The 26,265-nt window shown below is 48.3% G+C and overlaps 2 protein-coding genes across 4 annotated transcripts in view; one reads left to right on the plus strand and one right to left on the minus strand.

Moving 5' to 3' along the window:
- Positions 1-26,265, plus strand: part of LOC148671962 (uncharacterized) — a 360,178-nt gene that overhangs the window by 249,288 nt on the left and 84,625 nt on the right. The gene's annotated exons all lie outside the window — the stretch shown is intronic.
- Positions 805-24,287, minus strand: LOC148671975 (interferon-induced very large GTPase 1-like). 3 transcript variants are annotated; one of them, XM_088632716.1, is made up of 6 exons: positions 23,791-24,285; positions 23,090-23,206; positions 22,847-22,957; positions 22,166-22,469; positions 9,871-14,439; positions 805-1,915 (listed from the first exon to the last, which is right to left on the minus strand). In XM_088632716.1, the coding sequence occupies exons 1-6, from the start codon at positions 23,823-23,825 to the stop codon at positions 1,508-1,510; spliced, it is 5,544 nt and encodes a 1,847-aa protein (XP_088488842.1). In that variant the 5' UTR covers positions 23,826-24,285; the 3' UTR covers positions 805-1,507. The 3 variants fall into 3 exon arrangements, with proteins under 3 accessions (XP_088488842.1, XP_088488840.1, XP_088488841.1); XM_088632714.1 differs by lacking the exon at positions 805-1,915 and having other exon boundaries at positions 8,138-14,439; positions 23,791-24,286; XM_088632715.1 differs by lacking the exons at positions 805-1,915; positions 23,090-23,206 and having other exon boundaries at positions 8,138-14,439; positions 23,791-24,287.

Here is a 26,265-nt window from a genome sequence, read left to right on the forward strand (position 1 = left end):
CATGGGTTGGACAAAAGATGGAGACAGCTCGTAGATTCACTCTTCAGGCTGCTGGCTTTTCACGTGCGAATGAGCATAGTCCATCTCCATATCTACCACCGTCGGAGGAAAGTCCAGACAGGTAGCAGGTGAAACTAGAGCTCTGAACACACAGCCCAGAGGCAGACGAGCAGGCTCCCAGCCGAGGAGACCCAGGGCCCACAGGGGAACTGTCGGCTGGTTTTCAGTACCCTCCTGCGCACAGGTAAGTGACTTCGGCCGTCTGGCAAACACAGCCCCACCCTCCACTGACGCCTGGAACCACACAGGGCAGCCCCGAGAGAGGATTATGGGACAGGGGCCACCAGTCCGTCACAAGGCCACGGAGACCAGGGACGGCTGTCAACATCCAAAATCCCCTGTCAACAGAGGGAACGCGCAGACTTCACACAGACTGACACTCATATCCCGAAGCTGTAAGACGGATCATATCAGCCCACCAGCCTGTCTCTGAGGGACACTGGGGTACCAGAGAAAGTTAACTGAGGGGGTGTGGTACTGTGACACTCCACCAGAGAGAGATCCCCATTACGGTCAGGTTCCTGGGGGACAAGGTAGAGAAACCCAAGTGTCTTCTGGAGCTTAAGAATGGATTGCCTGCAGGAAGCCAGTGTCAACGAGACAGAACATGCAGACTCCACACAGACAGGGGAGGGACTGACTCGAACCCTGGGTCCTGTGAGGTGACAGTGCTAGCTTTTTTATTTCCCATGTTTTATCTGTTGCCTGAAACCTCCCTGACATTTCAGGACTCGAAACAAAAGGTTATTTAAACAGAGTTTATTCACAGGATGAAAGTGCACGTTAGGGACAGTGTCACCAGGAGATCGATATCATCCCTGAAAAGGCATTAGAAGCACCCAGAGGACTATTATTCAAATGAGTACTGAATTATCATCTCTCGCATCACCTCTATTACTACAGTTACTGAAGAATATTACAACACAGAAGAGCTTAACCTACTCCTCTCCCCTGGGGTCACCAACAGACACAGGGGACCCCGGGCCCCATGACACCCCAGCAGGTTACTAATCGCTCTCATTGATTACAGACCTACAGACGAGGCTCCTCGGACTGCCAGTCCCAGCTACCCTGACAGCTGCTGGTCTGCCTGTCCATCTCCTGCAGTTCAGGGTGCCTGAGCTGTAATGCGCAGCAGTAATTAACAATAACAGAACACTGCTGACACGATCACGGAAGAGGAATTCGGTAATCACTCTGTCCTGTGATTTAAACTTTCACATGACCGTGAGAAACTAGTCATAGGAGTAAATATATACCAGAATCTCATACGCTTTTGTTAAAACTAAATGTTTTACTTTAATTAGAAATGGTTTATTTCAAACACACTGAAAAGCCTAATTTTCCTTAATATTGGAACCCACACTATCTGTGATCAGCACGTATCTGTCTGGATGCTGTGAGAAAGGTTTAGTAAGAGAAGGTTCCTGTCTTTTCCAGATGTACCCTAACGGAGTTCCTTCAGGGCAGAGCTCTTTGTAATTCTTACCCACTCAGAGGGGATTCTACCTTGTAAGTTTGACCTGAATTTCTGCTCCAGCTGCGACCTGAAAGTACAGATGAACCATTTCCAGTAGGACTGCTCGCTGTTATCTGGGGTGATGCTCCACCTGCTGTAAGGAGGACCTGCTGCTCTGTAGGTCTTATAGAGAACAGATTTCATACTATGAGGAGGTCTGAATGTCCTGTTGCTGCTAACTAAAGTGGGACAGAAGTCAGTCAGTAAAATATCACTCTGTCCACTCAAAGCTAAAGGACGGTGAAACTGGACACTGTGATCAGAGTTATGACCAGGGATGGTGTTTGTGCAGATGGCCTTACAGAAGGGACACTGTTCCCAACAGCCACTGAGCGCCTCACACAGAATCTCATCAGGTCTGCGTCTGAACATCTTTAAGTCAAGGTCAGGTGTGCTGCTGCTTTCTTTCCGAAGATTTCCCAGTAGCTCATCAAGTGATCTGGCCATCGTTTCTCAGAGGAACTGCAGGTCTGTGATGTCTTCGTTTTCTATGTTTCTGAAGTCTTGTCTGGGGAGCACCATGTGATCACTGAGTGCTGCACAGAACTCATCCAGCCACAAGATGGCGCCAGCATGTCTCTCTCTCACAGCTGCAGTGACAGTAGTGCTCACTGTTAAAACCTGCTGTACTAGGTCACTCAGATTGGTGTTTAACATCTTTCTCAGTTCATCTCTGTTGTCTCTACAGTATTCAATTCAATTCAATTCAAGGTGCTTTATTAGCATGACCGATGGGTACAATCAGTGTTGCCAAAGCAAATAAAAATAATAAAATTAACATAGAACAAAACAAAAAATAGAAGTAAAATAAAATCTACAGACATGTTACAGACATTTACAACAAAGACATATTATATAATATTGACATACTGTAGGCAGCTGGAGCATTATTGGGAGACGGACTCACTGTTCCTCAGGCTGTGACAGGAGATCACATACTGGGCTGCCAGATCAACTGAGTTCCCTCCTCCCTCTCCCAGTAGGATTGGGACCTGTTGTGGTTTTGGCAGGTGTGGGAACTCTGGGATTAGATTTCTGAATTTCGGGAAGAATGTTTCTCTAATCCCAGAGTATCTGTCACAGTGCAGTAGGAAGTGCACCTCTGTCTCTATTTCTCCCTGCTGGCAGTGGGAGCACAGCCTGTCCTCTCTGGGCAGCCAGGTCTGCCTGTGTCGCCCAGTTTCTATGGCCAGGTTGTGGTCACTGAGCCTGTACTTCGTCAGGGTCTGTTTCTGTTTGTTATTTTTTATTTTGGTCAAATATTCAGCTAGTGTGTATTGTCTGTTTAAGGTTCTGTAGCATTCCAGTTTATGTTGTGTTTGTGTGTGTGTGTCCCAGTGTGTGAGATATTGCTGTTTGATCTGTGCTGTGATGTGGTTGAGTCTGGGTTGTGGTGCTCTAGCAGTGCTGTCCTGAGGCTGGTTAGTGTTGGTGTGGCTCAGGTCGGTGAGCCTCAGGACCAGCTGGCTCAGGGGGCTCTGTTTTGGGCTCAGCTCTTGGCTCAGCAGGGCTTTGTGGTGGTAGGAATTTTGGTCGCTGTTTTTTAGGTGTAGCCAATACTTTAATATTCTTTTCTGTATGTTTATCAATAGTGGGTACTGGCCTAATTCGGCCCTGCACCCGTTGTTAGGAGTTTTTCTCTGCACACGGAGGATGATTCTACAGATCTCCATGTGCAGAGTTTCTGTGGGGTGTTTGTCCCATTGGGTGTAATCCTGGTCTGTGAGGGGACCCCAAACTTCACTGCCGTATAGGGCAATGGGTTGGATTACACTTTCAAATATTTGGAGCCAGATTCTTGTTGGTGGGTTGATGTTGAAGAGCCTCCTTCTTATTGCGTAGAAAGCCCTGAGTGCCTTCTCCCTCAGTGCCTTCACTGCCAGGTCAAAACTCCCGGAAGAGCTGATGGTGAGACCGAGATATGTGTAGCTGGATGTGTGCTCCAATGTGTTGTTGTTCAGTGTGAATTTGTACCTGTTTCCCTGAGGTCTGGCTTTCTTCTGGAAAACCATAACTCTGGTCTTGTCCAGATTGACTGTCAGTGCCCAGGTCTGACAGTACTGCTCCAGCAGTGCCAGGTTCTGCTGCAGCCCCTGTTCTGTGGGCGACAGCAGGACCAGGTCATCTGCGTAGAGCAGGAACTTGATTTCTGTGTCGTGTAGTGTAAGACCAGGAGCTGCAGACTGCTCCAACATTCCTGCTAATTCATTGATATAGATATTGAACAGTGTTGGGCTCAGGCTGCAGCCCTGTCTCACCCCGCGGCCTTGGGTGAAGAATTTAGTCCTTTTGTTTCCAATTTTCACTGCACATTTGCTCTCTGAATACATTGATTTAATGATGTCGTACACTTTGCCCCCTATGCCACTTTGGAGTAGTTTATAAAACAATCTCTCATGCCAAATCGAGTCAAATGCTTTTTTGAAATCGACAAAGCAGGCAAAAATTTTTCCTTTGTGTTTTTGGTGGACGTGTTTGTCTATCAGTGTGTGTAGGGTGTAAATGTGATCAGATGTGCGGTGATCTGGCAAGAAGCCAATCTGACTTTTACTCAGGACATTGTGTTCGGTAAGGAAGGCCAGTATTCGTGTATTTAGGATACTGCAGAATACCTTCCCCAGGTTACTGTTCACACAGATGCCCCGGTAGTTGTTGGGATCGAGTTTATCTCCACTCTTATAGATGGGCGTGATCAGTCCTTGGTTCCAGGCCTCGGGGAAACATCCGGCTGTCATGATGAGATTGAGGAGTTTGAGCAGGGCTTGTTGCAACTTTGGGCTGCTGTGTCTCAGCATCTCATTTATGACTCCATCATGGCCACAGGCTTTGCGTGGTCTGAGGGCCTGGAGTTTGTCCAGTAGCTCCTGCTCAGTGATTGGGGAGTCTAAGGGGTTTTGGTTGTCTTTGATAGCCAATTCCAAAATTTTGAGTTTTTCATAAATGGTGTTTTGGTCTGATTGATTTGTATTTGGGAGCTTTTCATAGAGATTTTCAAAGTATGTTTGCCAGATTGTTCCATTTTGGATGGCCAATTCTTCTGGTTTTGATTTGTTTAAGTTGTTCCACTTCTCCCAGAAACAATTCTGATTTAGTGACTCCTCAATTTCTGCAAGTTGTTTGTCTATGTATGTGTTTCTTTTCTTTTTCAGCGTGTGTTTGTAAAGTTTTACCATGTCACAGTACCTGAGTCGCAGATCTGTGTTGTGTGGTTGTCTGTGTTTTTCATTTGAGACTTTTCGTAGTGCATTTCTGATGTTTTTGCACTCCGTATCAAACCACTTTTCTTTTGCTTTTGTTTTTTGGTAGTTTTTTGATGTAGTTGTTTTTAGCTTAGATTTTGATGCTAGTTTGTGGAATAGGTGATTTAGTTTTTGTGTGGCCAAGTTTATGCCTAATTTGTTGGTTTGATACGGAGTGTTTAGGAATGTGTCCATCAGTGTCTGAATTTCCTCATGGCCCAGTGCAGTTTGGTATCTGTCTAGGCTGTCTGTGTCCCATCTGTATGCCTGGTTGAGGTCATACAGCTGGCTGGGCTGTGTCAGTGTGTCTCTGTGCTGGTGTGTTCTCTTCATGTAGAGTGTGATCTGGCTGTGGTCGGAGAGGGGAGTTTGTGGCCTGACAGTGAAGGCACTGATACAGGAGGGGTCTAGGTCGGTGATGGCGTAGTCCACCACACTGCTGCCCAGAGCTGAGCTGTAGGTGAACCTGCCTAGAGAGTCCCCTCTAGTCCTGCCGTTGACGATGTACAGGCCCAGCCCTTGACAGAGCTGCAGCAGCTCGCGCCCGGTGCTGTTGACCGTGGTGTCATGGCTGCACCTGTGTGAGGTGACCGGTGTGTGGTACAGAGGGGATTGTCCGAATATGTGAGTATTTCCCTGTGTGCTGGTGAAGTCTGCCAGTGTGCCTGTTCGTGCGTTGAGGTCACCACAGAGCAGCACGTTTCCCTGGCCCTGGAAGTGACCGATCTCCGTGTGGAGACTGGGGAGAATTCCCTCACTGTAGTAGGGGGATTCTGAGGGCGGGATGTAGACAGCACACAGGAAAACCTCGTTTTCTGTACAGATGGTATTTCTTTTGATTTTAAGCCAAACTCGTGACTCTTCTTTCTTTACTAATTGTATGGAGTGACTGAGCTCCGCTCTGTACCACACAATGATCCCCCCAGAGTCTCTGCCCCGGGTGATTTGGGGTTTTTTGACAGAGGGCACCATGATCTCCTTGTAGCCTGGGGGACAGTGGGTAGCCAAGTCTCCCCGACACCATGTCTCCTGTAGGATCATGATGTCTGTCTCCTTTACATCCTTGATAAATTCAGGATCAGTGCTCTTCAGCCCAAATGCTGACGAGCCCAGACCCTGAATGTTCCACATACTTATCTTTAGAGATCTCATTGTCATCGTTTGAATTATCTTTGCAATTTGTTATTGTTTTCTGGAACTGTATCAAATTTGTGTCGGACATTTACATCATCAACAGAAACAAGTATTGTGCTGGGTTTTTGTCTGTCGCTGTGGGTGATGGAAGTTCAGCTCATAAGCCGGGTGCAGATGAGGTTCAGGAGCTGCCGGATTTCTCCCAGCTCCAAACCACTCGGGACTGCTGGTCTGGCCAAGGCTGCGGCGTAGCTGTGCAGGAGGGGCTCGGTCCGGCTCTGTTGTTGTGCTGGGTGGGGAGGGGTTGTGGTTCTGGTCCGGTTCAGCTGCTGGTCTGGGTGAGGGGCATGGGGTGGGGCGCTGGTTCTGGTCCTGTTCGGTCGTTGGTCTGGGTTGGAGGGCTGTAGGGTGGTGCTGGTTCTGTTCTTTGTGGGTTGAGCTGGTCTGGGTTGGGGGTGTGGGTGCTGGGGCGTTCCTCTGGTAGTCCTCCTGTTTCTCTCTGGGATGCTGTTTGGGTGTCTGCCCAGTGTGGTGTCTTTCAGAGTTTTTGTGTATCTCTCAACACACTCCCTGATAAACCTTTCAAAATAATCCTTTGGATGGTTAATATTGTAACGCCCTCGCCTGGTGGCGAGGAGGAAGCGCCCCTAGGCGCTCGTAGTACCGCTGGGCAGGCTGGGAGTGGTAGCCGGGGAGAGTCTGAGGGTCAGCACGATGACCAGCGGCTGACCCTACCTGTGTAAATAATGTCCTAGTAGTTCGAGTGCCCTGTGTAGTCTTGTAAAAGTATAGCGCTTTGTTAGGTAATTACCACCCTAACGATGTGTACGTGTTCCGTCAGTCTCCTCATGTGTGTGTATATCCTGTGTTTGGTTTTGTGTGGTTGTTAACGAATAAAGCTCATGCTTGTTTGTTAATCGTGTCTCCACTCGTCCTTTGTTCTGAAAAGAACCTGCAAACGTTACAATATGAAAGCGGTGCGGACATTATTTTTATTTAATTTGTTTAATCTTTTTTCATAACTTGAATTGATGTAGTAGTATGTACCCCTGACGATATTTTTGTTTGGAATTGTTATATGTACTCTTGTTTGTAATGTAATGTTTGTTCTTTTGTTAAGCATAAATAAAAATAAAAAAAAACGGGGAAAAAAGACTACAACGTTCCCTGGAAACAACTTCCGGTTCTGGTTCTCTGCGAATCCGTGAGTTTCCAGTTACAGCAATTATTATTATTATTATTATTATTATTATTATTTTATTATTATTAGTGTTGCTGTTGTTGTTCGGTTATAACGGGGTGAAACTGAGCGCGCGCTGGTGCTGCTGCTGGTGTTTGAATTTGGCGGGCTCTGTTGCCCTGGTAACGGACTAAGGGCTCGCCGCTGGCGGCAGGACGAGTTCGCGCTGTCGCCCGTCTTTAAAAGTGACAAAATGACACCAAATACCGGCTTATTGCATAAAATATCCCTGTGAAACTGTAAAACTGTCGATTAATCAGCTGTCGGACATGATGAACCCGAATGTTTACCTCAGTAAATTCACCTCAGAAGCTGACGGTCGGTACTGTATTACTCGGCTTGTTTTACAAGTATTTGACGTTGACGGATTTCTACATGAAAGTAAGTATTTTTTCGGTTTTTATTTGTTAATAATACTCATGCACGGCTCAGGCTCGCTGTGCTGAGAGCGCTTGGATCTGTACGAGATGTTTTTGTCAAAAGTTGCGTGAATCATATCTATACACCTGTATATTATATACAGTTATAATAATTATATAATATTGTGTTACGTTCTGTCGTTAAAATGGCAAGATGACACCAAATACCGGCTTATTGCATAAAATATCCCTGTAAAACTGTCGATTAATCAGCTGTCCGACATGATAAACCCGAATGTTTACCTCAGTAAATTTACCTCAGAAGCTGACGGTCAGTACTGTATTACTCAGCTTGTTTTACAAGTATTTGTACATGAAAGTATTTTTTTCCGTTTTTATGTGTTAATAATACTATTATACAGCGCAGACTCGCTGTCCTGTGAAAAAAAATTCTGAGAAGTCAGACAATACCTGATGATACCTTTGTAATACGATAAGTCTCTCCATCTAGTTGAACTCGCCCTGGAGTTTAACAATAGTGAACGGTGAGACAAGGATCTTCAAATCAAAACAATTACAGCAGGTCTGCAGACACTGCACATCTTTAATTCAGACCATTATTTTAGCAAAAGGAGTTACTATTGAGTTACAGCTGGATACAGACACACAAGGTTGTATTGTATTAGCAAAACGCTCCACTATTATATCTGTAATACACAATATTGTGAAAAACAGCGCAGCATTCGAATAGTCCACAACCTCAGAGGTGCTATCATACAATCAATAATTGTTTTTTTGATTGCTGTAATAAGTGTATCTTGTTTAGCTGGAGTAACAGTACACATACATATATTTTAATATATATTAAAGAGAAATGAAGCTGGAGAATCTCTATGTAGTTCCAGTTTCGAATCAATAAAGCGGAAGTCTTTTCAGAAATCAGGCTCTGTTAAAGCCCTTGAGGACTGTATCGTTATCCAGCCCTGCAGCAAACTTTGATTTCAAAGCAGAAAAATAAAAAAAGCCAGTGACATACTAAACTAGTATTGCAGACAGAAGTAAATGTCTCATTATTAAAAATACAGAGAGGCCTCCTTGACGGTCTGAGGTCTGAGAGTGTAGACTCTTCACGTGACAGTTGTCACGGATGTTGGAATGACAAGGAGAGCAGTAGAGACCCTATGCGTAGCCGCAAAAGGGGGCGACACAGAGGTTAGCCCATGCTCAGGGGGGTCAGACGATGTCGAAAAGAAACCTATGTCCTCAGGCCACGTACAGGAGCGACCTGGTGCCAGACGGGTCTCAGGACATCTGAACCTCAATGCTGAGCCAGGAGCAGAGCAGACACCGGAAGTAAATAGGCTACACAACAAGACACACCGGAAAGACATGAACAATCACAGGGAACTAGGAACAGGGCTGAAGAGCAGCGCCCTCTAGGTGTACTGGGCTTGGCAACTGTGTCTCTATGGGTACCTCACTCTTTCCCTCTGTCGATCCGGGGAGTCTTTTCAGGCCTCTCTCCAGTCCCTTGGGCTTGGACACTGACCAGTCTCGCTTGCGGCTGTGCACCGGGCGACAAGCTTCAATTTAAAGTGTATTTGCTGAATAAATAAAAAAAAAGAATTCCTTAATATTCCCAGTGATCTGTGGGTCCTGCCTCCTTTGTCCTTCTTCCCAAGTTTTTGTGGTCTATAGTCTTGCTGATCCGTATTTCTTGACAGGAGCTCAACATTTCTTGGATATACTTAATTTTTCATTTCCTTTTTATACCACTGAAGTTATCGGTTATTTGTAAAGATAGTTTTGAGACACTGTGAGAAACGCAATACAGAAAGTTAAAGTTTGACATTTATAGTCATTGTACTTTTTTTTCCTGTGCCAGATGTGAAGTTATTTCAGTTCCTTCAGTGCAGAGCTCTTTTCAATTGTTTTCCAGTCATTGGGAATTTCACCACAACCTTTAAATTGACGCTTTAATTTTTCCTCCAGCTGTGACCTGAAAGTACAGATGAACCATTTCCAGTAGGACTGTTCACTGTTATCTGGGGTGATGCTCCATCTGCTGTAAGGTTCACCTGCTTCTTTGTACGTCTTAAAGGGAACACATTCAGTATGATGTGGGGGATAGAATCCCCTGTCACTGCTGACTGAGGTGGTACAAAAACCAACATCAAATATATCTGTCCCACGGAAATGACAGCCAGACAGACACATAGGACGATGAAACTGGACACTGTGGTCAGTCTCATGGTCAGGGATGGTGTTTGTGCAGATGGCCATACAGAAGGGACACTGTTCCCAACACCCACTGAGCGCCTCACACAGAATCTCATCAGGTCTCTTTCTGCACATTTCTAAGTCAAGATCAGGTGTGCTGCTGCTTTCTTTCTGAAGATTTTCCAGTATCTCCTTAAGTGATCTGTTCATCATTTCTCTGAGGAACTCCAGGTCTCTGATGTCTTCGTTTTCTATGTTTCTGAAGTCTTGTCTGGGGAGCACCATGTGATCACTGAGTGCTGCACAGAACTCATCCAGCCACAAGATGGCGCCAGCATGTCTCTCTCTCACAGCTGCAGTGACAGTAGTGTTCACTGTTAAAACCTGCTGTACTTGGTCACTCAGATTGGTATTTAACATCCTTCTCAGTTGATCTCTGTTGTCTCTACAGTATCTCTCAACACGCCCCCTGATAAACCGCGCAAAATAATCCTTTGGATAGTTAATATATTCCATATAGGAGTCAAAGTTCTGCTTCTCAGCAAGGTGTCTCAGAATGTGGTTCTCCAGGTTGGATCTGTTACCATTGAAAGCAGGGTAGTTCGATTTAATTTTATCTGTGATCTGGATACAGGTCTTATCGCATACTGCCTGCTGGATGGCAGGTTTGAGGCATCTGCATAGAAAATCTACAAAGAATGTGACAGATGAGGCTCCTTTACAGAAGCTCTTAAAACAGTCGAGGTACTGATCCCTCTTACTCTCGAGGTAAGTCAGAGGATCGTTGGCTCTCCTGAAGGCTGTGTGTAGTTTCTCAAACCGTGGTACTGCTGTGGTGCACAGATAGACAGACAGTTCAAACTCGAACTCCTTTGTGAATATATTTTGCTTTTCATAATCAGTTATGTTACTTTTTATCAGCCCCAGGATTTCATGGATGAAGTTGTCATTGAAATCTACCTTTTGCTCTTCTTTCCTGTCAATGTATTTATTAACAGCTCTCTGTATGTGCTGAGTGAATTTATTCCCATGAATATCCAACTGTGGGTCTTGAAAAGTAACTTTGTTCCATACAGATCTTGCCCAGTTTTGTTTGATGTGTTTTGTCTTATTGAACTGGAACACCTCCTCTCTGTTCACAATCTTGTTGATGACATCTCCCTGGTTGTTGAATTTCTCCAGCAGGATGTTCTGCACTGAGGCTCTGATGTCCAGCTGTTCCTTAGGGGGCAGCTCTGAGGACACTCTGGTCACCCAGCTCTCCCAGAGTGTGTCAAACTCCTCCTCCACGTTCTCATCACTGAGCTTCTGCTCCTTCAGTCTGGACGCCAGGTCTTTGCTCATTTTAATCAGTTCTGCTTCATATTCTGATTTCTTCCTGTCCAGCTCCGATCTGCATTTCTTCAGTCTGATCAGTTCATCGCTCTGCTTTCTGGTTTCTTCAATGAGCTCATTCCTCAGGGTCTCAAACCTTTTATCAACATTCACCTTCCACTTAATCAAGATCTCCTGGTATTTTTCTTCTTTAAAATATTTATCTATTTCAGCTGTCAGAGTGCTGTAGACCTCATCAAATTCTCTCATCAGATCTGACAAACTCACAGCCAGAACTTTATTATTGATGATTTGGTTGCTCAGTCTGTTCTGTACCTCCAGGGCTTGTTTCCTCATCTTCCATGACCACTCTCCATACTTGTCCTCCAGTTTACTATAAACCATCATTTCCAGGGTGTTTCTGAAGCTGAAGACAAAGTTCTCCCCCAGCAGTGCGTGCCAGAGATCTCTGATCCGTAATTTAAACTCGGACAGTGAGGCAAACTTCACTCCCGGCTGCCACTGAGCGACACTGAGGAGCTTCGTCTTCAGCTCCTGGACGTTCTGGCTGTAGGAGGGGTTGGGAGGAGCCATCGGAGGGTCTCCTTCCAGAAGGTTCTTGAAGTAGAAAACCTGTGATTCCACATCAAACTGGATTATATCACTGAAGCCAGTAACTTCACAGCCTTCCTCTGTAGCAGCAATGAGTGCCATTTCATCCAGTTTCTCTTGGAGTTTAATCCTTCCTTCCATATTCTTGTCGTTTGCTGAAGCTTCTGCAACATTCTGATGCACAAAAATACAGCTCGGTTTGATCTGAACAGACTTCATTCTCAGGAATGCCTGGACACAGATCTGGAGAATGTCCTGCATTTCAGAGGGATTCTCTCCCATGATGTTGATCACGGTCATGTCAGCAATCCCGATAATAAACGTTGCCAATTCATTGTCGTGACTCAGTGTGGTTTTATTACTGAGCTCTGGTGACCGAAGCCCCTCTGTGTCCACCACCAGGACAAAGTCATACTGCAGCTGGGCTCTGACCTCCTCACTCACTCGCACTAACTGCATGAACGCTCCCCTGGTGCACCTGCCTGCACTCACTGTGAACTGCAGCCCGAACATCGTGTTCAGCAGAGTGGACTTTCCTGAGCTCTGGACTCCAAGCACAGAGAGGACAAACACCTTTCTGTCTCCAAGTCTCTCAGTGAGCTTATCCAGGACGGCCTCAATCCACACCAGAGGCACATGGGCAGCATCTCCGTCCATCAGCTCCAGTGGATGTCCTGAAATCAGCATCTCTGCTCCAACAGCAGGAAGGACACTGACAAACTCTCTGTACTCTTCTACACCATCTTCTTCTGATTGAACAGCCTCATAGAGCTGAGCGGTTTCTCTCATGAGGTGTTGAAGTCCAAGAGTAGCAGCAGTAATCCATCCAGATATTGTGTTCAGGTCTTTCTGAATTGTCATTTCCTGCTCCTTGTCCTTACTCTTGTCTTTCAGTCTCAGTTTTGTCCAAGTGGAGTGGTATTTCTCCTGAAGCTCACTCAGCGTGTCTGCAGTCAGTTCATCTAGATGCATCCCCAGCCAGTGCAGCATGAACAGCTTGGTGTCGTGTGGATCTCCAGAAGTTAAACACTGCAGGAAAGATCTCATGAAGTCATTGAGAGGAAAAGCTCTCTTCAGCTGTTCACGACGGAGGGTTCTTTTCTCAGCTCTGATCTCACTCCTCTGCTGTTCAATACTTTTGTTCGCTTTGCTGTTTAGATGATACTGTTCTTTGTCCTTCATGCACCACCTGTGCCACAGCTCACCCTGTAGAGGCAGCAGAGTCTCTTTTAGGGTTGATAATTTATCTTTTTCCAACAGGTCCAGCAAAACCTGGGCCTTTTCCTTCCCTTCTGTACAGAATTTATTGTTTTCATCCACCCTGAACTGCTGTCGTCTCGCTGCCTCTAAGTATGTCTGCAGGCTGGAGGTCTTGTTCACAGTGGAGATACAGTGTTTAATGTTTGATATTATTTCTTTAGTTAGGTCTGCTTCACTCCTGTTCTTGGCTCCCAGTCTCACTTTGGTTGGGTTGTTTCCTGGAGGGACTTTACTCTGTCCAGCAAACAGACAGATCAGGGGGGCAGGAGAGTTGAAAATAGCGTCAGCTGTCTTCTTCTCTTCTCCCTCCAGTGGAGACTCTGGGATCAGAAGCACGTTGACAGTGCTGACCTCCTGGAGAAACTGCAGCTGCTCGGGGTGTTTGCTGGCGTCGCCGTGGAGGTTCAGGAAAGCCACACAGCTGTCGAACACGTCGTCCTTCCTGCCTCCTGGGCAGTACCAGGCGACCTCCACCACCCCGTCCATGAGCAGGCGGTGTGGGGAGCTGCCCCTGCAGTGCCGGTGGAAAAACACACTGTGTCTCTTGGGGCTGACGACGCTGTTCAGGATCTGGGATTTGGAGACGGAGGACGATCCCAGCCTGATGAAGGACACCGTTGGCACTGGAGCGTTGAACATGTCCCTGCAGTTGTGTTTCACAGAGCTGCCTCTCTCTGAGGGCTCCTTACTGCACCAGGACCTCTTGACCTGCCTCAGGGCCCACAGAGGGAGCTCCACTGGCCCAGTCTCGGGGCTGGGCACCAGGAGGGGTAAGGCGAACTGACAGGTGGAGAGATTGGTGAAGAGGAAAGCTCTCAGGAAGTCACCAGAGCAGTGGAACACAGCCATGTGGACGTCCATGGGGTGAATGTGCGACTTTTTGTTACTGTCCTGTGCAAGGGGCTCTTTGCCAAAACAAAAGAAATCTTTTTGATCAGTTTTAAAATTTTTCCATTGTTCTTCATCAGATTCCATTTCCTGAACTTTCAGAACCCTCGCACTGTAATCCAACATGAAGAGTTTGTGCAGATACTGAATCCACAGGTCTTTCTCAGTTGCTGGTTGACTGGAACTTGAGAGGAGGTTTATTACAAGAACATCTGATTTTTTCATTTTTCTGGGGTATAATCCAGAGAGACCCAGTTTCTGAAACAAATGAAGAAAATCTCTTTTTTCCCTGTTTACAACATGTGTCACCTCTTGCTCAGCTAACTCCCAGCCCTGAGACGGCGATGTTTCCGCCTGGCTCCCAGCTCCCAGCAGCCTCCGCAGAGCTCGTGTCTCCCAGTCCTTGCGAACGTGTTTTTTCAGAGCTTCACACTCTTGGTCTCCTAAGTGCTGCAGAGCTGCTGCACTGGTAACACACAGCTCATCTTCAAACACCTTTAACCAGTAGAGTTTATCAAGGCCAGCGTTCTGAAGTGTCACAGCCAGATCTCTTCCACTTTCTACTCCAGTCAATGTGTCCTCTTCACTCATGGCCTTGTGAATCAAAAAGAGACAAGAAAGAGATAGAATACCTGCACAACATAACTGTCATAATAAATACATCAAGGTCTCATGAGGTGTGATCAGTGATGACTGGGGTGTGATAAGGTCTGGACAGTGATGAGGTGTGGTCAGTGCAGTCTGAGGTGTGATGAGGTGTGAACAGTGATGACTGAGGTGTGGACAGTGCTGACAGGTGTGATGAGGTGTGGACAGTGATGACTGAGGTGTGGACAGTGCTGACAGGTGTGATGAGGTGTGGACAGTGATGACTGAGGTGTGGACAGTGCTGACAGGTGTGATGAGGTGTGGACAGTGATGACTGAGGTGTGATGAGGTGTTGACAGGTGTGATGAGGTGTGGACAGTGATGACTGAGGTGTGGACAGTGCTGACAGGTGTGATGAGGTGTGGACAGTGATGACTGAGGTGTGATGAGGTGTTGACAGTGATGACTGAGGTGTGGACAGTACTGACAGGTGTGATGAGGTGTGGTCAGTGCAGTCTGAGGTGTGGACAGTACTGACAGGTGTGATGAGGTGTGGACAGTGATGACTGAGGTGTGGACAGTGCTGACAGGTGTGATGAGGTGTGGACAGTGCTGACTGAGGTGTGGACAGTGTTGACAGGTGTGATGAGGTGTGGACAGTGGTGACTGAGGTGTGGACAGTGCTGACAGGTGTGATGAGGTGTAGACAGTGATGACTGAGGTGTGGACAGTGATGACTGAGGTGTGGACAGTGCTGACAGGTGTGATGAGGTGTGGACAGTGATGACTGAGGTGTGGACAGTGCTGACAGGTGTGATGAGGTGTGGACAGTGATGACTGAGGTGTGGACAGTGCTGACAGGTGTGATGAGGTGTGGACAGTGCTGACTGAGGTGTGGACAGTGCTGACAGGTGTGATGAGGTGTGAACAGTGATGACTGAGGTGTGGACAGTGCTGACAGGTGTGATGAAGTGTGGACAGTGATGACTGAGGTGTGATGAGGTGTGGACAGTGATGACTGAGGTGTGGACAGTGCTGACAGGTGTGATGAAGTGTGGACAGTGATGACTGAGGTGTGGACAGTGCAGTCTGAGGTGTGATGAGGTGTGAACAGTGATGACTGAGGTGTGGACAGTGATGACTGAGGTGTGGACAGTGCTGACAGGTGTGATGAGGTGTGGACAGTGATAACTGAGGTGTGATGAGGTGTGGACAGTGATGACTGAGGTGTGGACAGTGCTGACAGCTGTGATGAGGTGTGGACAGTGATGACTGAGGTGTGGACAGTGCTGACAGGTGTGATGAGGTGTGGACAGTGATGACTGAGGTGTGGACAGTGCTGACAGGTGTGATGAGGTGTGGACAGTGATGACTGAGGTGTGGACAGTGCTGACAGGTGTGATGAGGTGTGGACAGTGATGAGTGAGGTGTGGACAGTACTGACAGGTGTGATAAGGTGTGGACAGTGATGACTGAGGTGTGGACAGTGCTGACAGGTGTGATGAGGTGTGGACAGTGATGACTGAGGTGTGGACAGTGCTGACAGGTGTGATGAGGTGTGGACAGTGATGACTGAGGTGTGGACAGTGCTGACAGGTGTGATGAGGTGTGGACAGTGCTGACTGAGGTGTGGACAGTGCAGTCTGAGGTGTGATGAGGTGTGAACAGTGATGACTGAGGTGTGGACAGTGATGACTGAGGTGTGGACAGTGCTGACAGGTGTGATGAGGTGTGGACAGTGATGACTGAGGTGTGATGAGGTGTGGACAGTGATGACTGAGGTGTGGACAGTGCTGACAGGTGTGATGAGGTGTGGACAGTGATGACTGAGGTGTGGACAGTGCTGACAGGTGTGATGAGGTGTGGACAGTGATGACTGAGGTGTGGACAGTGCTGACAGGTGTGATGAGGTGTGGACAGTGATGACTGAGGTGTGGACAGTGCTGACAGGTGTGATGAGGTGTGGACAGTGATGAGTGAGGTGTGGACAGTACTGACAGGTGTGATAAGGTGTGGACAGTGATGACTGAGGTGTGGACAGTGCTGACAGGTGTGATGAGGTGTGGACAGTGATGACTGAGGTGTGGACAGTGCTGACAGGTGTGATGAGGTGTGGACAGTGATGACTGAGGTGTGGACAGTGCTGACAGGTGTGATGAGGTGTGGACAGTGCTGACTGAGGTGTGGACAGTGCTGACAGGTGTGATGAGGTGTGGACAGTGATGACTGAGGTGTGGACAGTGCTGACAGGTGTGATGAGGTGTGGACAGTGCTGACTGAGGTGTGGACAGTGCTGACAGGTGTGATGAGGTGTGGACAGTGATGACTGAGGTGTGGACAGTGCTGACAGGTGTGATGAGGTGTGGACAGTGATGACTGAGGTGTGATGAGGTGTGGACAGTGTTGACTGAGGTGTGGACAGTGCTGACAGGTGTGATGAGGTGTGAACAGTGATGACTGAGGTGTGGACAGTGCTGACAGGTGTGATGAGGTGTGGACAGTGCTGACAGGTGTGATGAGGTGTGGACAGTGATGACTGAGGTGTGGACAGTGCTGACTAGGTGTGATGAGGTGTGGACAGTGATGACTGAGGTGCGGACAGTGCTGACAGGTGTGATGAGGTGTGGACAGTGATGACTGAGGTGTGGACAGTGCTGACTGAGGTGTGATGAGGTGTGGACAGTGCTGACAGGTGTGATGAGGTGTGGACAGTGATGACTGAGGTGTGGACAGTGCTGACAGGTGTGATGAGGTGTGGACAGTGATGACTGAGGTGTGGACAGTGCTGACAGGTGTGATGAGGTGTGGACAGTGATGACTGAGGTGTGGACAGTGCTGACAGGTGTGATGAGGTGTGGACAGTGATGACTGAGGTGTGGACAGTGCTGACAGGTGTGATGAGGTGTGGACAGTGATGACTGAGGTGTGGACAGTGCTGACAGGTGTGATGAGGTGTGGACAGTGATGACTGAGTTGTGATGAGGTGTGGACAGTGATGACTGAGGTGTGGACAGTGCTGACAGGTGTGATGAGGTGTGGACAGTGTTGACTGAGGTGTGGACAGTGCTGACAGGTGTGATGAGGTGTGAACAGTGATGACTGAGGTGTGGACAGTGCTGACAGGTGTGATGAGGTGTGGACAGTGATGACTGAGGTGTGGACAGTGCTGACAGGTGTGATGAGGTGTGGACAGTGATGACTGAGGTGTGGACAGTACTGACAGGTGTGATGAGGTGTGGACAGTGATGACTGAGGTGTGGACAGTGCTGACAGGTGTGATGAGGTGTGGACAGTGATAACTGAGGTGTGGACAGTGCTGACAGGTGTGATGAGGTGTGGACAGTGATGACTGAGGTGTGGACAGTGATGACTGAGGTGTGATGAGGTGTGGACAGTGATGACTGAGGTGTGGACAGTACTGACAGGTTTGATGAGGTGTGGACAGTGATGACTGAGGTGTGGACAGTGCTGACAGGTGTGATGAGGTGTGGACAGTGATGACTGAGGTGTGGACAGTGATGACTGAGGTGTGATGAGGTGTGGACAGTGATGACTGAGGTGTGGACAGTGCTGACAGGTGTGATGAGGTGTGGACAGTGATGACTGAGGTGTGGACAGTGATGACTGAGGTGTGGACAGTGCTGACAGGTGTGATGAGGTGTGGACAGTGTTGACTGAGGTGTGGACAGTGCTGACAGGTGTGATGAGGTGTGGACAGTGATGACTGAGGTGTGGACAGTGCTGACAGGTGTGATGAGGTGTGGACAGTGTTGACTGAGGTGTGGACAGTGCTGACAGGTGTGATGAGGTGTGGACAGTGCTGACTGAGGTGTGATGAGGTGTGGACAGTGATGACTGAGGTGTGGACAGTGCTGACAGGTGTGATGAGGTGTGGACAGTGATGACTGAGGTGTGGACAGTGCTGACAGGTGTGATGAGGTGTGGACAGTGATGACTGAGGTGTGGACAGTGCTGACAGGTGTGATGAGGTGTGGACAGTGATGACTGAGGTGTGGACAGTACTGACAGGTGTGATGAGGTGTGGACAGTGATGACTGAGGTGTGGACAGTGCTGACAGGTGTGATGAGGTGTGGACAGTGATGACTGAGGTGTGGACAGTGCTGACAGGTGTGATGAGGTGTGGACAGTGATGACTGAGGTGTGGACAGTGCTGACAGGTGTGATGAGGTGTGGACAGTGATGACTGAGGTGTGGACAGTGATGACTGAGGTGTGATGAGGTGTGGACAGTGATGACTGAGGTGTGGACAGTGCTGACAGGTGTGATGAGGTGTGGACAGTGATGACTGAGGTGTGGACAGTGCTGACAGGTGTGATGAGGTGTGGACAGTGATGACTGAGGTGTGGACAGTGCTGACTAGGTGTGATGAGGTGTGGACAGTGATGACTGAGGTGTGGACAGTGCTGACAGGTGTGATGAGGTGTGGACAGTGATGACTGAGGTGTGGACAGTGCTGACAGGTGTGATGAGGTGTGGACAGTGCTGACAGGTGTGATGAGGTGTGGACAGTGATGACTGAGGTGTGGACAGTGATGACTGAGGTGTGGACAGTGCTGACAGGTGTGATGAGGTGTGGACAGTGATGACTGAGGTGTGGACAGTGCTGACAGGTGTGATGAGGTGTGGACAGTGATGACTGAGGTGTGGACAGTGCTGACAGGTGTGATGAGGTGTGGACAGTGATGACTGAGGTGTGGACAGTGCTGACAGGTGTGATGAGGTGTGGACAGTGCTGACTGAGGTGTGGACAGTGCTGACAGGTGTGATGAGGTGTGGACAGTGCTGACTGAGGTGTGGACAGTGCTGACAGGTGTGATGAGGTGTGGACAGTGATGACTGAGGTGTGGACAGTGCTGACAGGTGTGATGAGGTGTGGACAGTGCTGACTGAGGTGTGATGAGGTGTGGACAGTGATGACTGAGGTGTGGACAGTGCTGACAGGTGTGATGAGGTGTGGACAGTGATGACTGAGGTGTGGACAGTGCTGACAGGTGTGATGAGATGTGGACAGTGATGACTGAGGTGTGGACAGTGCTGACAGGTGTGATGAGGTGTGGACAGTGATGACTGAGGTGTGGACAGTGCTGACAGGTGTGATGAGGTGTGGACAGTGATGACTGAGGTGTGGACAGTGCTGACAGGTGTGATGAGGTGTGGACAGTGATGACTGAGGTGTGGACAGTGCTGACAGGTGTGATGAGGTGTGGACAGTGATGACTGAGGTGTGGACAGTGCTGACAGGTGTGATGAGGTGTGGACAGTGATGACTGAGGTGTGGACAGTGCTGACAGGTGTGATGAGGTGTGGACAGTGATGACTGAGGTGTGGACAGTGATGACTGAGGTGTGATGAGGTGTGGACAGTGATGACTGAGGTGTGGACAGTGCTGACAGGTGTGATGAGGTGTGGACAGTGATGACTGAGGTGTGGACAGTGCTGACAGGTGTGATGAGGTGTGGACAGTGATGACTGAGGTGTGATGAGGTGTGGACAGTGATGACTGAGGTGTGGACAGTGCTGACAGGTGTGATGAGGTGTGGACAGTGTTGACTGAGGTGTGGACAGTGCTGACAGGTGTGATGAGGTGTGGACAGTGATGACTGAGATGTGGACAGTGCTGACAGGTGTGATGAGGTGTGGACAGTGTTGACTGAGGTGTGGACAGTGATGACAGGTGTGATGAGGTGTGGACAGTGATGACTGAGGTGTGGACAGTGCTGACAGGTGTGATGAGGTGTGGACAGTGATGACTGAGGTGTGGACAGTGCTGACAGGTGTGATGAGGTGTGGACAGTGCTGACAGGTGTGATGAGGTGTGGACAGTGATGACTGAGGTGTGATGAGGTGTGGACAGTGATGACTGAGGTGTGGACAGTGCTGACAGGTGTGATGAGGTGTGGACAGTGATGACTGAGGTGTGGACAGTGCTGACAGGTGTGATGAGGTGTGGACAGTGATGACTGAGGTGTGGACAGTGCTGACAGGTGTGATGAGGTGTGGACAGTGCTGACTGAGGTGTGGACAGTGCTGACAGGTGTGATGAGGTGTGGACAGTGCTGACAGGTGTGATGAGGTGTGGACAGTGATGACTGAGGTGTGGACAGTGCTGACAGGTGTGATGAGGTGTGGACAGTGATGACTGAGGTGTGGACAGTGCTGACAGGTGTGATGAGGTGTGGACAGTGATGACTGAGGTGTGGACAGTGCTGACAGGTGTGATGAGGTGTGGACAGTGATGACTGAGGTGTGGACAGTGCTGACAGGTGTGATGAGGTGTGGACAGTGATGACTGAGGTGTGGACAGTGCTGACAGGTGTGATGAGGTGTGGACAGTGATGACTGAGGTGTGGACAGTGCTGACAGGTGTGATGAGGTGTGGACAGTGATGACTGAGGTGTGGACAGTGCTGACAGGTGTGATGAAGTGTGGACAGTGATGACTGAGGTGTGGACAGTGCAGTCTGAGGTGTGATGAGGTGTGAACAGTGATGACTGAGGTGTGGACAGTGATGACTGAGGTGTGGACAGTGCTGACAGGTGTGATGAGGTGTGGACAGTGATGACTGAGGTGTGGACAGTGCTGACAGGTGTGATGAGGTGTGGACAGTGATGACTGAGGTGTGGACAGTGCTGACAGGTGTGATGAGGTGTGGACAGTGTTGACTGAGGTGTGGACAGTGCTGACAGGTGTGATGAGGTGTGGACAGTGATGACTGAGGTGTGGACAGTGCTGACAGGTGTGATGAGGTGTGGACAGTGATGACTGAGGTGTGGACAGTGATGACAGGTGTGATGAGGTGTGGACAGTGATGACTGAGGTGTGGACAGTGCTGACAGGTGTGATGAGGTGTGGACAGTGCTGACTGAGGTGTGGACAGTGCTGACAGGTGTGATGAGGTGTGGACAGTGATGACTGAGGTGTGGACAGTGCTGACAGGTGTGATGAGGTGTGGACAGTGCTGACTGAGGTGTGGACAGTGATGACAGGTGTGATGAGGTGTGGACAGTGATGACTGAGGTGTGGACACTGCTGACAGCTGTGATGAGGTGTGGACAGTGATGACTGAGGTGTGATGAGGTGTGGACAGTGATGACTAAGGTGTGGACAGTGATGACTGAGGTGATGAGGTGTGGACAGTGATGACTGAGGTGTGATGAGGTGTGGACAGTGATGACTGAGGTGTGGACAGTGCTGACAGGTGTGATGAGGTGTGGACAGTGCTGACAGGTGTGATGAGGTGTGGACAGTGATGACTGAGGTGTGGACAGTGCTGACAGGTGTGATGAGGTGTGGACAGTGCTGACTGAGGTGTGGACAGTGATGACAGGTGTGATGAGGTGTGGACAGTGATGACTGAGGTGTGGACACTGCTGACAGCTGTGATGAGGTGTGGACAGTGATGACTGAGGTGTGATGAGGTGTGGACAGTGATGACTAAGGTGTGGACAGTGATGACTGAGGTGATGAGGTGTGGACAGTGATGACTGAGGTGTGATGAGGTGTGGACAGTCATGACAGATAAATGTGATTGTTTTATTGATCACACTGTATTTGATATCTTGATGTCAAATAATCAGATGATATATTGATATATTGGTATTTGATATAATTTGATATTGTATTTCATATCTTTATTTTTATTCCATCTCCCTCTCTTGTATCTTTCAGATGACCTCCGCAGACTGTAGACAATCGACTGAAGCTCCTTACCTGTGTCGGGTCCTGCTCTGTCTTTAGAAAGATGGTGTCATGGTCTCTGTGCTCCTGTGCTGAACACAGAGTGCAGATGACTATCCAGTCAGTCCTACAGAACAGCTCCAGAGCCCTGTCGTGCTGCTGACACAGTCTGGGCTCCTGGGCTCCAGTTTTGTCCACCAGTCTGTGTCTCTGCAGGTCTGGGACAGTGTAGTGCTGTCTGATGTGTGTCTCACAGTAGGAGGCAGCGCAGGTCAGACAGTGTTTCACAGCTCTGAGTTTCCTCTCAGTGCAGATATCACAGATCACTGCTGGCTCGCTGCAGACACACAGAGAGAACAGGGAGAGTCTCAATCACAGTGTCCAGTGACCAGACTGGACAGCCCCAGTGTGTACAGTGAGGAGTTACTAAACTGAACAGAAGCAGAAACATATTAATATGTCATATTTTATTTATAAAGGTCAATAATTCTCCACTACTGCAATCTGCTTTACGATGGAGAAGTTTTCCAACAGCATGAAGTTCACATTCTTCTGCTTTTCAATGAGAATAACGTGCAAAGAATTTACAGAAGGGCTGTCTGAGAGACCAACGCCGAAGTCACAGGGAACGTCTGACACAAGAGAGACAGAAAATCCACGATCGGGGGCCCAGCCCTGCTTAGTGTTTGCCGGCTGTGAAAGTGATCTCCTCACCTTGCTCCAGCAGTGGAGGAAACTCTGAAGTTCAGTGGCTCATCCTTGGAGTGGTCACTCTGCATAGTAACATAGCTGGGCGCTGGAGACACTGGCCTCTTCTGCTCCACCCTGTGAAGAGACAGGAAAGGACTGGTCAGAGCTTTCTGACTCTCTTTCTGGAGATCATTTGTGTTGTAAGAGAGTTTTCACATCACAGACGACTCATATTGTGTGAATAAAGATCAAGTCTCTCAATTGCACCTGGGAGCAGCAGGTGAGATCAGTTTAGCTCTGAAGTTCAGTGGCTCATCCTTTGATCGGTCACTCCGTACAGAAACACAACTGGACGCTGGAGACACTGTCTTCTGCTGCTGGACCCTGTGAAGAGACATGAGAGGAGTCTTGTTACAGCTCCCTGCAGGACAGACTGATAACGACTCTCTTTCTGAAGACCGATAGAGAAAACCTCTCTTTCACAGGCCCTGTTCTGAACTCTGAGCCATATTCAGGTAACACTGGTCAGGAAACAGGGAGCAGAGCCAGCACAGCCCAGCCTGTAGGAGTGTTTCTTACCTCAAACCTCATTTATTGTGTGAGCAAAGATCAGATTCCCCAGCAGTGTTAAAGCAATAAAGAGCTGCTGAAAAAGTATTGCAAAATATGCTGTGAGCCAGGTGAAGTGCTTTTCCTTATCAAAGGCTTGGACTCTTAACTTCTGGCTCTGTGATTCCTGCTCCTCCAACACATTTTCTTTGTTCTGAGTTATGAGGGGAGACCTGTTTGCATCCTGCTCTGTACTGAGACGAGGGTGCTTCATAGTACTGTAATGAGGCCATTTTGACTGACCATCAATTAAGCCAATTAGGCTCCAGTTCAGGAATGTTTCCCTTCAAACTAGCCCAATCATGCGAAGATTTTCACTGATTCAGAAAAGCGTGCTCACAGAGTGAGACTGCCCCCACCTCTTCAGCTCTTCCCTGTTCTTCTTAGAGTCCATGTCTCCAGCAGGATCCCCGGAGAGACTCACAAGTCTTGATCAATCACTTCTGCCCACAGCACCACACAAGGAGTCAGAGTTCGATCTCTTCAGAACCGGCTCCATGCACAAACCTGTGAAAATCCAGACCGGAGAGTCTGCTTGCTGTAACAGTGATTGTGTGATAGTGAGCTGACGCACTACGCCATCACCGACCTGGACCCCTCCTGCATCAGTGCCTTCACTGTCAGGCCACAAACTCCCCTCTCCGACCACAGCCAGATCACACTCTACATGAAGAGAGCACACCAGCACAGAGACACACTGACACAGCCCAGCCTGCTGTATGACCTCAACCAGGCATACAGATGGGACACAGGCAGCCTAGACAGATACCAAACTGCACTGGGCCATGACGAAATTCAGACACTGATGGACACATTCCTAAACACTCCGTATCAAACCAACAAATTAGGCATCAACTTGGCCACACAAAAACTAAATCACCTATTCCACAAACTAGCATCAAAATCTAAGCTAAAAACAACTAAATCAAAAAACTACCAAAAAGTAAAAGCAAAAGAAAAGTGGTTTGATACGGAGTGCAAAAACATCAGAAATGCACTACGAAAAGTCTCAAATGAAAAACACAGACAACCATACAACACAGATCTGCGACTCAGGTACTGTGACATGGTAAAACTTTACAAACACTCGCTGAAAAAGAAAAGAAACACATACATAGACAAACAACTTGCAGAAATTGAGGAGTCACTAAATCAGAACTGTTTCTGGGAGAAGTGGAACAATTTAAACAAATCAAAACCAGAAGAATTGGCCATCCAAAATGGAACAATCTGACAAACATACTTTGAAAATCTCTATCAAAAGCTCCCAAATACAAATCAATCAGACCAAAACACCATTTATGAAAAACTCAAAATTTTGGAATTGGCTATCAAAGACAACCAAAACCCCTTAGACTCCCCAATCACTGAGCAGGAGATACTGGACAAACTCCAGGCCCTCAGACCACGCAAAGCCTGTGGCCAAGATGGAGTCAACAATGAGATGCTGAGACACAGCAGCCCAAAGTTGCAACAAGCCCTGCTCAAACTCCTCAATCTCATCATGACAGCTGGATGTTTCCCAGAGGCCTGGAACCAAGGACTGATCACGCCCATCTATATACTCGATCCCAACAACTACCGGGGCATCTGTGTGAACAGTAACCTGGGGAAGGTATTCTGCAGTATCCTAAATACACGAATACTGGCCTTCCTTACCGAACACAATGTCCTGAGTAAAAGTCAGATTGGCTTCTTACCAGATCACATCTGATCACATTTACACCCTACACAAACTGATAGACAAACACGTCCACCAAAAACAGAAAGGTAAAAATTTTTGCAGGCTTTGTCGATTTCAAAAAAGCATTTGACTCGATTTGGCATGAAAGATTGTTTTACAAACTACTCCAAAGTGGCATAGGCGGCAAAGTGTACGACATAATTAAATCAATGTATTCAGAGAGCAAATGTGCAGTGAAAATTGGAAACAAAAGGACTAAATTCTTCACCCAAGGCCGCGGGGTGAGACAGGGCTGCAGCCTGAGCCCAACACTGTTCAATATCTATATCAATGAATTAGCAGGAATGTTGGAGCAGTCTGCAGCTCCTGGTCTCACACTACACCACACAGAAATCAAGTTCCTGCTCTACGCAGATGACCTGGTCCTGCTGTCGCCCACAGAACAGGGGCTGCAGCAGAACCTGGCACTGCTGGAGCAGGACTGTCAGACCTGGGCACTGACAGTCAATCTGGACAAGACCAGAGTTATGGTTTTCCAGAAGAAAGCCAGACCTCAGGGAAACGGGTACAAATTCACACTGAACAACAACACATTGGAGCACACATCCAGCTACACATATCTCGGTCTCACCATCAGCTCTTCCGGGAGTTTTGACCTGGCAGTGAAGGCACTGAGGGAGAAGGTACTCAGGGCTTTCTACGCAATAAGAAGGAGGCTGACCACAGTCTGGACAACGACACAGGACACACACACTGGACACAGACAGACCTGGCTGCCCAGAGAGGACAGGCTGTGCTCCCACTGCCAGCGGGGAGAGATAGAGACAGAGGTGCACTTCCTACTGCACTGTGACAGATACTCTGGGATGAGAGAAACATTCTTCCCGAAATTCAGAAATCTAATCCCAGAGTTCCCACACCTGCCAGAGTCACAACGGGTCCCAATCCTACTGGGAGAGGGAGGAGGGAACTCGGTTGATCTGGCAGCCCAGTATGTGATCTCCTGTCCCAGCCTGAGGAACAGACAGTGAGCCTGTCTCTCAATAATAATAATACAGTGTGTGATCTCCTGTCCCAGCCCGAGGAACAGACAGTGAGCCTGTCTCTCAATAATAATAATCCAGTGTGTGATCTCCTGTCCCAGCCTGAG

Source organism: Lepisosteus platostomus, chromosome 5, assembly GCF_059453375.1.
Source record: "Lepisosteus platostomus isolate fLepPlt1 chromosome 5, fLepPlt1.hap1, whole genome shotgun sequence".
Classification (NCBI taxonomy): domain Eukaryota; kingdom Metazoa; phylum Chordata; class Actinopteri; order Semionotiformes; family Lepisosteidae; genus Lepisosteus; species Lepisosteus platostomus.